We start from the raw sequence: 13750 nt of genomic DNA on the forward strand, positions 1-13750 counted from the left end.
ATAATTTTTATGAGGTAATTTGTTTTTATATGGGGTCACGCAACTCTTTTACAAATTATCCTTATGGCCTTTTTTTTTTTCTCTTTTATTACAATTTTTTTTTTTGTTGTTGTTATAAATATGCCATTAAATTGTAATAAATAAATAAATAAATAAATCACTTGTGCTTCCGCAGATCCGGGATCTTGAGTTTTGAAATCGTTCTGATCATGCGCAACAGTGCTTCGTTCAAAAGCACGAGCACGCGGAAGCGAGGCTCGGGTTACTTGGCGTCTCGATCTCTTCTGCCCGTGCTCGTGAGCAGTGGAATTGTTTGTTAGCAAACTTCACGATGTTTAAAAGTAGCAGCAGGATCAATTTGGAGGGCGAGTTTCAGTGTAAGATCAGTCTTTTGGATGACACCGAACTGTCATGTGATTTTAAGGTAAGAGAACATGAGAGCTTTTATTCGATGATTCTTTGCATTCGATCTAGATCCATCTCTTGATTATTATACCTCGTCACCTTGTGTACAGATGGTTTCAAAACTTTTGCAATCGTTCCATCTCGTGTGATACCTTTGTAGTCTGTATATTGTTGTTTATGTACGTGAAGTTATTACGTACAAGACTCTCTCTACGCGGTTTTAAATTTTCAAACTCATTGTACCCGAAGACCATTGATTCAGACCATAACAAAGTTATCACCCATTTTGTGAATATTACTTATCGCAGCGATGTAAGACTTAGGTGTATTTTAAGCAACATCACGACGCCCCTTTTCGAAATCGAGAAATCTATAATTTAATCGCTGCGATTTTGTCCATCGAGTTCGATTCATTTCAAACGTTCCAACCACTTATTCATTCATATGTCTTGGCGTAGTTCAAATGGCAATTTTGCATCTTGTTGCATATTAAGCTTACTGTACTGTTTTAAAAACTCTGGATTACCCTACGGAAGTTTTTCAGTTCCTTTGCCCAAGATCCAGTACGAGGCATCAAAAAGGCACCGTCTGTCGTTCTTTCATAACTATTTCTCAGCTAATATTCCAGTAAAGATACGAAGTATCATCCCAAATATACTTGCACATTTTGATAGTTTTTTAGCTGGAAAGGAAAAGCAGCTCGCGACAACACTTCGATCGATCTCATAGCGTAGCATTTTTGCATGCCTCGTGCACGAAAAGCATTTCAAGCGTGACAGAACAAGCCAATTTTCGGCTTCCAGTCAGTGTTTTATAAACTTGCAAATTTGGTATTCGAATTTGTTTACAATATTTGCACACTTTGTGTACCGAGCTGATTTGCGCAAAACAGAACACTTCTTCGACCAGGAAATAGTTTAAACTAACATTCATCGACTGTTACTTCGACTGTTGTTTTATCCTTCATTTTCCGCATCTGATCTTTGTATCTTGCAGTTAATAGACACGTGAATTAGTGATGATTTTGTTGTAATTTATTTATGGTTTCCACCTCTGCTATTCTGTAAATAAACACGAACAATATTCAGTTACCGCGCCGTTTCTTTAATTATATTGGGCTAACAATCGCCTTGACTTTAATATCAGAGAGCGTTGGTATTTAATTTCGTGTAATTTTCCCGATAAAAGAATTCACCGGCAAAATTGCAACGACTGTAGGATTCCAAAATAATTACAACCACTTTCAATCAATATGAATTTAAGGTCTTTATCCCACGTTTCGTAAAATAAAATTCGGAACGTAGAACTTGTTTCAAATACTGAACTCTTTTGCGAAAACGTAGGAAAACATTTCTCGATGTTTTTCATGCTTTTCCTTGTTTAACGTTGTGATTCTCACTTGACAAAAATTAGGCATTTCCTCTTCGGGACCCGTTCACTGACCTACTAGTAAATATTTGCTATAATTTCACATGGGAGTCTTTTTAGGAATATAGGTCGGTGTACGGGTCCCCTACGAAAACCCACTTTGTAAAATTTAATTATTGCCTCCCTTACATTTCCAGTCACTGACTTTTCTTTGTAAAACAACAGAGAGATGTCAAGGGTCAAACTGTCTTTGATGAGGTATGCAGGACTCTGGATTTGCTAGAAAAGGATTATTTCGGTCTTCGCTATGTAGATGACGCCAAACAAAGGGTATGTTGTTGGAAAAGTTTTAACGGTAAGACTGGTAACCGGTCGCGTCGCCCACAAGTTAACTCGCCTACAGGTTAACTCGCCTACAACGAAGTTAACTCGCCTACACGTTTGAAGTTAATTCGCCTACACATAAAGTTAACTCGCCTACACATTCGAAGTTACTGTTGATGTTATAAGATAAAGCAAAAACAAGAAGTTTACATACACATAACAACACTTGCGAATCGACGAAAACCATCTGGCCGTGCATTCCGGCTGCGCAGTCAAAATTGAACTGGTAAAGAATGATGTGAAATCGGATATGCAATCAATGGTTCTTATTTCTGCCTGCTAATTAGTTTTCGTGTAAACTTCTTGTTTTTGCGTTATCTTATAACATCAACAGTAACTTCGAATGTGTAGGCGAGTAAACTTCATGTGTAGGCGAATTAACTTCAAACGTGTAGGCGAGTTAACTTCGGTGTAGGCGAGTTAACCTGTGGGCGAGTTAACTTGTGGGCGACGTGACCGTAATCCGTTTTAACTGAGTTCTTCCCAGATGGTGTAAAGCATTATGAAAAATCTTGAAGAGTTTTTTCAGTGCGGTAATTGTTTCGAAAAGATCTCTTCAAGACAATAATATCGGTTTTGATGTATTTTTCTTTTATGCTTGGTCCATTTTTTTTTTCCGGTTTGAAAAGAAACATTCCTTTCCCCAAGTCACCCCAAGAAATATTAGAAATAAAATTTCTTATTTATGCATGTTTGACAAGGAGCATTTGTCCTTGAACAACTGTGCTTGATAAAATTGTTTTGTGGCAATGTTTATGTGAATTGTAGTCTTCTAACTAAGTGATTTGTTGACATGTTTTTTTTTGTTTGTAGCACTGGCTGGACTTAAACAAAAGTGTAATCAAGCAAATGAAAAGTAGGTGTTTTTGTTGTGGGAGTCAGTCTCCTGTTATTTATGTCACAGGCAGATAACCCTAAGGATGCGAGAGTGCATGATGTCACATTACATTGAGACAGTTGTAACGGCCAACTCAACTAATCAAGGAAAATGTTCCATAAAAACTTCAAATCGTGATGTTTCTTTTCGAAAACTCATTTTATGAACAGCAAGGCTGCTGCCTAACAGTCGCCTGGGGTGCCTTACTTACAAGCGCGGGCGACCAAATTTCTGAACGAGTGGTCCAAACAGGCACCTGGCTTATCACAAGGTGATTCATCCTCACTTTTAATTAATTCTGGGCTCTTGAAAAAATGACTCAGGCTACTACGTGTAACTTATGTAACCTTGGAAGCCCAAAGGGCTCCGGAAAAATTTTCTTAGGCAGCAGCCTTGGACAGCCAGATAAATAAAGTTCACTCACCTACTATTTTCAGTGTTGTCCTGAGTGATTTGATGGGTTTCTGGGACGCTTCAATATCCTCTTCAGATCACACGCGTCGTCACATACAATATAAATAGACAAGGTGTGCAACTTCCAAGACCGCTCACGGCCAAGTACCTCCAGAATTTAGCCGAATTTCTCCCACTTCTAAAGGTCGCTCGCCTCCCAACCTTGGGCACTTAGAAAGTCGATAATTTTACTAGCATTAAATTTGATCAAATCAAATTAACCAATCAAAAAGTGCAGATTTATAATTTTGTCCCTCTTGGGGGAAATCTGCACTTTTTTATTGGTTAATTTGATTTGACCAAATTCAATGGTGTATGACTGCTGTCCACATTATCTGGCAATAACAAAAACCTGAGCGAAGCGTGAAAATCAAGCAGGATTTTGAGGTTGCAGAGCCATGTAAATTTGATGATTTTTGGCACGACGCTAGTAAAATTATCGACTTTCTACATGCCCAAGGTTGGGAGGCGAGTGACCTTCTATTTATATTGTATGTGACAACACATATGATCTGAAGAGGAAATTGAAGCATCCCAAAAACCCATCAAATCACTCAGGACAATGCAGAAAATGGTTGGTGAGTGAACTTTATTTATCTGGCTGTCCTTAAAATGAATTTTCAGAAAGAAACATCGCGATTTGAAGTTTTTATGGAACATTTTCCTTGATTAGTTGAATCAGCCATTACAACTGTCTCAAAATAATGTGATGCAACATGCTCTCGCATCCGTACGGTTGTCTGCCTGTGTTTATGTTGATATAATTCATTTTATTAATCATCACATGGAACCCCACCATTGCATTTTTAAAGTTTCTGCTTTCATGTGAAGTAGAATCTTTCCACCCACACTAGCATTTTGAAATACAGCTGTGTGTTTCACCTGTCCACACTAAAGCTGCGGAAAGTAATGTTAAAAGTGTATGCATGAAAGCAGCCTTGTTCCCAGAAAAAACAAGGACATTTGGCAGGTAAACAGGTGGTTTCTAAGGCAACTAGTGCCCAATCAAAGACGTTGAGCAGACGTTGAAAACAACATGCACAACATCAACAGCATCAGAACTACCTCCATCTAGGATAGACCCTCCATTTGGGACTGGACTATTTTTTTGCAATTGCAGGTTTAAAACCTCCTTACAAGTTGTTCTTTAGAGTGAAGTTCTATTCTGTGGACCCAAGCACTCTGCATGAAGAAATAACCAGGTGAGAAGGCTGTCAGTGTAGAAAGTCTTGTTTATTCCCAATTCATGGGGAAACATAAATTTGAAATAACAAAAAGTGGTTTGGTTTAGGATGAAGTAGGTATAAGTTTTCTTACATGTACCTTATTTCACAAGAAAGAACAGAAAGTTTGATTTGTTGCATTTTATTATTATTGCAGCCTTGTGTCTAAATGAACGGACTCTTGCTTTCAATTTATTGTGGTAATGGTTAATGATATTGATAACTTTGAGATATGGCACAGCTGTCCCAAATTATTGCTTCTGCATTTTCTGCAGCCTTTGCCTTTCCTTAGTGAAAAGGTACAATTATCCCCCACCCAAGCTAAAGAAAAACATCAACGCATTGACTCCTTAATTAACTGCCCCCCCCCCCCCCTCTCCCAACTGACAAGTAAAGCATCTGGCGTTAGACAGAGTAAATATCTATCAAATCTTACTCTCAAGGGTTGGTGGGTTTACAGACCTTCTCTTTTGACAAAGTACATGTATGTTGGTTCTTTTTATGCACTGCTAGTGTTGTGATATGGAAGCTGATTTTGCTAACTCGAGCATTATGCAACCTCTAAAAGTTGCTTAATATAATTATATTACTATTGTGTCTCTCTAGATACCAGTTCTTCCTTCAAGTCAAGCGTGATATTTTGCATGGAAGGTGAGCAACTCAAAATACCTTACTTGTATTTATTTAAATCTGTTTTGAATCTTATAAAACAAAGTCTTTAATATCAGCTGGTTTATCCTTATTATTTTTACTGTCAATATTATCAGCCTTTCAACTGCAGAACTTTGTACTGTAACACTTGCAGGGCTCGAAATTGCGACCTGAATTTTACCCTCTGTGGCTAGTTTTGAAATAAAAGGATTAGTACTTGCCACGTTGCCATTACTTTTGCTAAAATAAATATAGAAATGAAAAATATTATTTTGTTTTTTGCCGTGAATTTTCTTTCAATCTGAAAATATGGGGCACATTATTGTGGCGTAATTTAGCTGTGATTTTACATGCACAATGACATTCCCTCAGTCATTTGACACTTTCAGCAGTTTCTTTGCACTGCAGTATTGCAGGCTCATATTTTGTTTTGTTAAATAGCTGGGAACACAATACAGCACAATGACTTTGTGACTAAAATGTGTGAAATTGCAACTGAATTTTCATATGTTGTCTCAAAATAGGCCAACACTGTGGTCAGTGCAAAGGTCGGATGAGATTCAGTACCGTAACCATCTTTTCGGCATCTGCCTCATGAAAGAAAAATTCAATTACACTCTGTTGTTTTTGCAATACTATATTTAAACAAGAAAACTCCCGACCACAAGTCATTTATAAATCTACAATGGAGGCTTTTGAGTACAATGGATTATTCAATGACTCAATTAATCACCTAGCTTCGTACTTCTTCCCTTGATGTTTATGTTAAATCTGGGGTAGTTGCCTTTTCTTTTTGTTTTTTTGTTTTGTTTTGTAGTCCATGTTGGGAAGGAGGGGGGTTTAATTGATTGTACGTGCACATGGATGTCAATAAAGTACATGGACAAAAATATAAATAAATAAATAAATAATTTTCTGATCCCAGGCTCTTGTGCACATTCAATGACTTGGTGGATCTGGGTGCTTACATTGTGCAAGGTATGTTACATGGCATGTCCACATACTTGCTTCTTAGCTGCTTGCAGTTTGCACAAATTAGGGGAGGGAAAGGGATGTTAATCTGGGAAGAGTGAATAATGCCATCAAAGGGTTTGCTTATTATCAAACTGCTCACATGTACTTTGGTACATGTAGAAGTTTTTCATCTGCAGGATTGCAGCTTAATTTAATAACCCATTCACACCTCAAACCAGGACGCTGCCCGTTGACAATTAAAATCGTCTAGCGTTAGAGTAAAATCTATCAAGTGTCAATCTCAGGGGGCATTATGGCTTAATGAGATGTACATGGTTTATGGAACACGGGGTGCACAAAGTTTCCCCCCTGAAGTCTGAACACCAGTGACCTTAATTAAGGACAATAGCCTTAGAGTTAAGGCCATGTTACATGAGGCAATTTTTCTTTCAACTTGTATCGCAACAAACGTTGCGTTGCAAGTTGCAAGAAAAAAATTCACGTGTAACACCCCAATAATTGTTGCGTTGCGAGTTGCGAGAAAAGTAGAACGACCCTCTACTTTTCGCAACGTTGCAAGACAGGTTTCTTGCGTGTGACATCCCCTCTGCAACTCGCAACGCAATTTTGTCAGAATGGGCCAATCAGAGCTCATCTTTTGGCAACTTAGCGTGTCTGCCATCTTGTTTGTTACTGTACACGTTGCAAGTTGCGAAAGAAGTTGCCAACGTGTAACATACCCTTGCAACTTTGCAAAGGTTTTTTATTCGTCATCATTGCGTTGCGAGTGGCAAGAAAAATTGTCTCGTGTAACATGGCCTTTAGGGTTTGCCTATTCTCGTCCCCACTTTTCTTTTGGTCAGCACCAAGATTACGGACTCTTGCCACAGCCAAAAATATGCACAGTCGCACTTAAGTGGTATAGTGTTGTAATCATGGGCGATAATCACACAGCAGCCATGTTGAGTGCTGAGGGATTGAAAACTTTTGTTTTGCCCGCGGAAACTCGTTCCCAAACATTTCAACTTGAGGCTTGCAGTACAAAATCTATTGTCTATGGCCAATATGGCCACCGCGCGAATAAGGCCCATTGTCAACGGTTATTGTTTCATATTTCTGTGATTCGCAGACTCTGGGAACGAGAATGGGGTTTACCATTAGGGAAGACTTAAAATAATAGTGAAGTGGGGCAACAGGGAGATCAGACTTTGACCATTGGCTTTGGCTTTTCTGGATGCATTGCATGTTGTTGAACAGAATGTTTAGGGGATTGGTCATAATGTTTATTTTCATAGAGAACTAATGCATTTTGGACATATCTGATGTAATTGGTTATCAGGTCCTTGGTATGACCTCACTCCTTGGCCACTTGTACTATTTAGATATGGTTTCTTTGATTGTCCTTAATTTTCTTTTGTTATTTAGCTGAGATTGGTGACTATGAAGAAGAGGATCATGGAGACAACTATGTTTCAGAATTCCACATTGTCCCAAAGCAATCAGACAAATTAGAGAAGAAAATTATGGAAAATCACAAGCAGCTAACGTAAGTCTCTGCTTTGATTCTGGTGAAAAAAAAAATGCAATCTGTAGTGCAGGAGGTTTCACATGGTAATCCTGTAGATGTAGATTATTAAGAAAGTCAATAGGCCTAACTGGCAGCTGTTTGGGGGTTCAAGGTTTTAAGTTATACAGTGTTTTCAGCAGTGATTGACATGAGTAAGTTAATTAATGTAGTATTCATTGATCAGTGTGCTCTGACACGCAGGCTGCAAAAATCTTTGTCTTTCACAGTGTGCATTAATTTTAGTATTTTGGTGTTTGTAAAGGATGCAGTTTTATCTCTTTGGTAGAGGGAGAGATATTAAATTTTCTTGTAACCTACGTAAGGAATATTATTAAGACATTGTTGAGCAGTAGTGACTCAAAAATAACCTGGAAAAAAAATGCAGAGCTCCTGTACAGGTGTGGAACCTTGTGTGAATGCTCCACCACTTAACTGCTTGAGACCTGAATGTGCTTAATTAATGGCTCTGATATTACAATGTTGCACAAAACTCATTTAGAAATTGTGACACATGACACATACTATTCCCTAACTTGTCTGTGCGACTGTGCGATAAAAGATTAAATTCTCCCTACTTTCCCTTTCACTTTAATCCAATGCTGGTTTTGAAATGGCCAAAGGCGTGAACAGTATTTTGCATCACATTATCAACATTTAGTCTAAGGGGGATTGGGGGGGATGGAGGGGGGGGTTGGAGGGGATCAGTAGACTTTGTTTGTGAGTACATGTTCAGTGATGTTTACATGTAGGCCAGAATTTTTCCCAAGAGTTTTTTCCAAAATTGTAGATTCAGGTGTCGTTTGTCATGCAAATTTGTGCTTGGACTCGAGTGTGGAAAGGTGGCAATCTCAGCAGATCATAATTCCTGCCTGAAGCGCTAGGATTTTTCCTGGGTATGCCAGGGAAGATGTACATCTCTCATCTTGATGTCTTTGGTGTTATTTTGTTTTCAACAGTGGTCAAGTGCCCTCTACTGCCGAAAAGAACTTCTTAGCCAGTGTCAAAGGACTTGATATGTATGGAGTCGATCCTCACCCTTGTAAGGTGAGTCCATTTTACAGTGGAACCCCGCTAAAAGGGAAGTGCCACTGTACCGAAAAAAATGTTCATTATGGCAGGGTCTTTGTTACAGCAAAGACGCTGTTATAACAAATTATCTGGTTAATAGTAAAAATATTCCTTGTAGCGGGGTAATTTAATAAATAGCAATTACCTATATAATTCAATACTGTACGTAAAAAACATTATTTATATTCATTTGATACTGAAAACTGTAAGTGTAATGCACTGACAATCAAGACATCAAATTCAAAAACGCTTTCAATTAACTTTAAAATTCAGAAGTAACAGTAACACCTGTGGGAAATCATTGATGTTGTTTAGTGATTATCTTCCCGATTTGTCTCTACACAAACAAAGTTCCACGTGTCACTTAGAAGCCACAGGGAAAAAAACAAAGGCATTGGCTTGGAAATTCTGGCCACCTACAAATTTGAGCACAAGAAGCCATTTAAAGTGTCAAAGCATGTGTCCTTAATTAAAGATAAGGAAGATGTGTCAGCACGCTGAAGCATTAATTTAACACTGCAACAGTACAGTACACATATTTGTCAAAATAGGAATAAAGCAAGCTGTGATTTCTACTCAAATCTGTTGTTTTTACTGACTCCTGTGAGTGACCAGACAAAATATTTGTTATAGCGGGGTGAATTGTGTCTATTCTTTATAACAGGATTTCGTTGTAACGGCTTTTCGTTATAGCGGGATCTCATTATAGTGGGTTTGTTATAGCAGGGTTCGTTTCCACAATTATTTTACTGTAATTCTGCCAGGCTTTCAGATGTTGTTCGTTATAATGGGGTCTTCATTATAGCGGTTTTCCACTGTAATTAAGTAACTGAAATTGATGCTGTTTATCAGGTAATCTTGTTTCCTTAAGACAATCAAGTGATTTTTTTTTACCTTGGGTAAAACTAGGTTAAAGTCATTTAATGACTTTTCTTATGTTTTGTGACCCATTATCAAATCCGAAAAAAAATTGAGTAAGCTGTCAGAAATTGTTTGCAGCTGATTTAGATGATAAGTGATATTGACGCGAAATGTTACACAAAATAGTTATTCCCCAACTTTAAGTTCAAGGCTTTTTGTTATTTTTTTTTTTATGTTGACTTCTGCAATGATCTTTTTTAGTTGTTGGCTAAAAAAGGAAAATGATTAAGTGGAAAGAAGCTAAAATATTTTTAACCCTGTCACCCCTGAAGAGTTCCCCATTGACGAGTAAAATCGTCTGGCATTAGGAAAAGTAAAATCTGTAAGTGTCACTCTTAAGAGGAAAGGGTTAAGAAGTCACTGATATGTGTATGTTCATTCACACAGCATTTCAAATTAATTCAAATCGGCAACAATTTCCTGTAAGCTAACATCTAAGACAAATAGCAGAATGTTAAACTTTGCAAAGGTCAGTGTCTAAGTTTCAATGTTTGGGTTCCCATGTTGCCAGTGGCAACTTGCTTCATTTTCAAGAGTAACTTGTAGGGCCGTGACATCCTGCCAAAATCTACAAATGGTAATGGTTAAATGAAACTGGTGACCATCACTAGTTAAATGACATCAAAATTGAGAAGTTGCCCTTGACAACACGGTAACGTAAAAACTGAAGCTTTGTCAACAAACTTAGTTTCATACTCAACTGAGAATCCTAGTAGGATGATGACCTAAGGAAAAAGCGATGTCCATTGACAATTTTAAAGTGATCAAGATCCTAGCGCTTTACATGGCCTCAATAATATCTAAGTTCATAAAACTGTCAAGTGCTGTCTGACATCTCCAGAAGCCTTTCTTTTGTTGAAGCAAAAATTTGGAAAATTGGTCAGTCACAAAGTAACAAGACTTAGTTGGTTTTCCAATTTAAAAAAAAATCTCACAGTGGAGGTCGCAATAATAACTATTAAAGATTTAATTATCATGTTGACAGATTTTCTTTGCAAAGTAAATAAAGATTAAACTTGCAAACTGTGGTCCATAGGCAAAGGTGTCATTATCACAAGTGAAAGGATGAACTCTTTTTCTACATTATGCACAGAACTGGTGGTGTTAATTCCATTTAATTTAGTACATGTAAATTATTCTTTGCACCTTTCTGGACAATTTAATCTGTTGTTAAATTTTGTGAGGATCACTTCTCCCTTTTATCAATAACATGCACTTAAAATACATGCTTTTAAATTTATCTTGTTTTTTGTAGGATCAAGACAACATCCAGCTTTACTTAGGGCTGACTCCAGTTGGCATAGCCATCATTAGAGAGGGCAAAAAGGTGTCAGGTTTTGTTTGGTGAGTATTTTGACGTGGTGTGCATTTCTTGAAAGCCTAGAAACTTTTTTGGCCTATTTGCAAAGCTTTGCAAGAATGTTTGAGTCTTTGTTTTACTGTAAACTTATTTTAGCAAATGTTTTTTGTTCTAAAAAGGGCTTCATGAGAGAGCTTGAAACTTTCAGGAAAGGGGCTTGGGGGTCTTTGTTAAACTGCAAAACTACACAAAAAATTGCTCAAAACTGTAAAACTGCTTTATGTTTTGATCAAAACCAAAACCCTAGACAAAACTGTCATACAATATTATTTGTTTTAACTGTTACAGTAATATTAATGATTTAATTTATTGGTACATGTATTATGTGGAGGATATGAACTTAAATTTTCATCATTAGGCCAATTCCAGAAATGGGAGTATCGTTGTAGAATGTGCATGCGGCTGAGGTTACCAAACCTCAACCATGCACCAGAGAGGAAAAACCAAACACTGCCTCAGATACCAAATCCAAAAACCGCTTTTATATTTTTGTTGAAAACGGAAAAACAAAGGTCATTAAAAATAATACAGCAAACCCCAACAGATACAGTTACTAGAACCAAAAAATTAAGGTAAAAAATTTAGCCAAAATCACAATCCCCCCTCATTCAGTTATGACTCAGGCAAAGTATTTGTACAGTGTAGTCAGTGATATTTTTTGACATTTTTCTCTGTTTGCAGGTCTGAAATTTTAAAATGCACATACGAAGGGAAGGTGTTTTATGTTCAAGTTCAGAGAGAGGATGTAAGTTAAATGAGCATACTTTGCATTAATTTTATTTAATGATTCAGAATAATTTTTGTATTGTCCCGTGGCAATACGTTTTTACCATGATACAGGAAGGATTTCATTTTGAATCTGAGTTGTAATAGCCTATAGAATGCTGGTTTGCAAAAAAAAAAAGTTTAAATCACATTTTGAAAGTACAGTATATCTCAACCAATAATAGTGGCAAGAGTTGCAAACGGTTGATCAGGACAGCTAACAATAATATTTGTCTCGTTCACCAGTTTAGATTGAGACTTTGTCACAAAGGTGCTACAGTTAGGGCAAGATTAATAAACATGCAAAGTGTTTGATTCAGTGTTTAAACCAATCAGAAGTACAGAGTTGACAATGGAAAAGTTTGTGTTCTTTTGCATTTCATTGCCAAAAATAATGTAGTTCTTATCTGAATCACTACCTATCAAGTGCTGCACTGGATGGCCCAGGGTGATTTGGCAAAGTGGTGAAGACATGTTCTTCCCACGACTTTATGTGCCTTGGGTTCAGTCTGTGGACTTCACATCTACTCTGCCCTGAAGGGGTTCCCTCAGGGAGCTGCAGTTGGACTTAATCTTCTTTAAAAAAACTGCATCGTTGAAAAGACACCTGTTCTTATTTGCTTTGAAGTTTTGGTTTAAATAGGCTGTGGATTATTAATTTCCAATTTATTAATTAAGAGTTTGTTCTGAAAGAGTCTCAGGGGTGAAGACTGTTTTTGCCTGCGTTTAGTTCCCTTGTCCCGCTATATTTTTCTTAATAAAGGTAATGATTAGTTATTCGCAACAAAATAAGAAACACCCTAAGAAGTCATCAAGGGCATTTTATCTCTGAGCCCTTCACTTTTACAACAACAACAACAACAGCAACGTTTGTTTCATACATGCAATACTAGTTACAATGAAAAGTTTGTCCACCCAAATTTAGCAAGTCTAGTCGAGTTGGATGCAGCAAAGATAAAAGTTACATGTAATATATTTACAATGGCAAAGATTATGAAAGGATGTAATTAATATTTAAGGAAAGAGCAACTGAATGTTTCTATTGTAAAGATGTGAGGTACTACAGTGGCATACAGATTGAGATTCTAGTTAATTGATTGCTGATAATTTTAAGATTCAATAATATTTTGACGAAAAGGTTTGCTCTAGATGAAGGATATCACAAATATCAAGTTAAGATTCTTTTGAATAAAAAAACAGAGGAATAGCAGTGATAGGGAATTCATTCAATGAATTTAAAATAGATGAATGAACTAAGATTATCTTTTAGTTTTTAAGACCAATTTATTTATCATTTGGGAAATTGCTCTATTCTATGAATAATTTCGCAAAGTTTCCAGATAAGAGTCTTCAGAACTTAAAATATCAAAAAGTAGACTTGTTATTTTCCTAGTGAAGTCGTTCTTTCTAAGATTTCTTAGAGTTAAGGGGATTCCATTCCAGATAGTTGATCCAGTTCGTGAGAAAGAATTTAGGTAAATTGAGAGTCTAGAGCTTTGCGTATAGAAATTGTTTGAAGCAGAGTATCGAGTGTAATGAGGATGGATATTAGAAATATGTTAAAACTGCTTTTGAATTCACTATATGCTGTTTTGTGCGTAACGTCATACATTAAAATAATTAGCTGTGATCTTAAAAAGGGAAAATTTCAGTGGTAAAACAGCTTTGGTAAATACCGGTAAAGGTACTGCATGTTGTTTAAAATCAGGAAAATAAATCACTTTTTTAAAAGTGTAAAACATAATTTGAGCTAC

At 36.9% G+C, this 13750-nt stretch overlaps 1 protein-coding gene across 1 annotated transcript in view; it reads left to right on the forward strand.

The window, feature by feature from the left end:
- The first annotated feature begins 244 nt into the window (after positions 1–244).
- Positions 245–13750, forward strand: part of LOC137992443 (FERM domain-containing protein 3-like) — a 20361-nt gene continuing 6855 nt past the window's right edge. Inside the window, exons 1-10 of the mRNA XM_068837781.1 lie at positions 245–424; positions 1999–2103; positions 2971–3013; positions 4608–4689; positions 5317–5361; positions 6287–6339; positions 7741–7861; positions 8839–8926; positions 11127–11215; positions 11913–11976. Of these exons, the coding sequence (XP_068693882.1) occupies positions 332–424; positions 1999–2103; positions 2971–3013; positions 4608–4689; positions 5317–5361; positions 6287–6339; positions 7741–7861; positions 8839–8926; positions 11127–11215; positions 11913–11976 (783 nt within the window). The 5' untranslated portion in view covers positions 245–331. The remainder of the gene's footprint in view (positions 425–1998; positions 2104–2970; positions 3014–4607; positions 4690–5316; positions 5362–6286; positions 6340–7740; positions 7862–8838; positions 8927–11126; positions 11216–11912; positions 11977–13750) is intronic.

The sequence above is a fragment of the Montipora foliosa genome, chromosome 2, assembly GCF_036669935.1.
Source record: "Montipora foliosa isolate CH-2021 chromosome 2, ASM3666993v2, whole genome shotgun sequence".
In the NCBI taxonomy this organism is placed as follows: Eukaryota; Metazoa; Cnidaria; class Anthozoa; order Scleractinia; family Acroporidae; genus Montipora; species Montipora foliosa.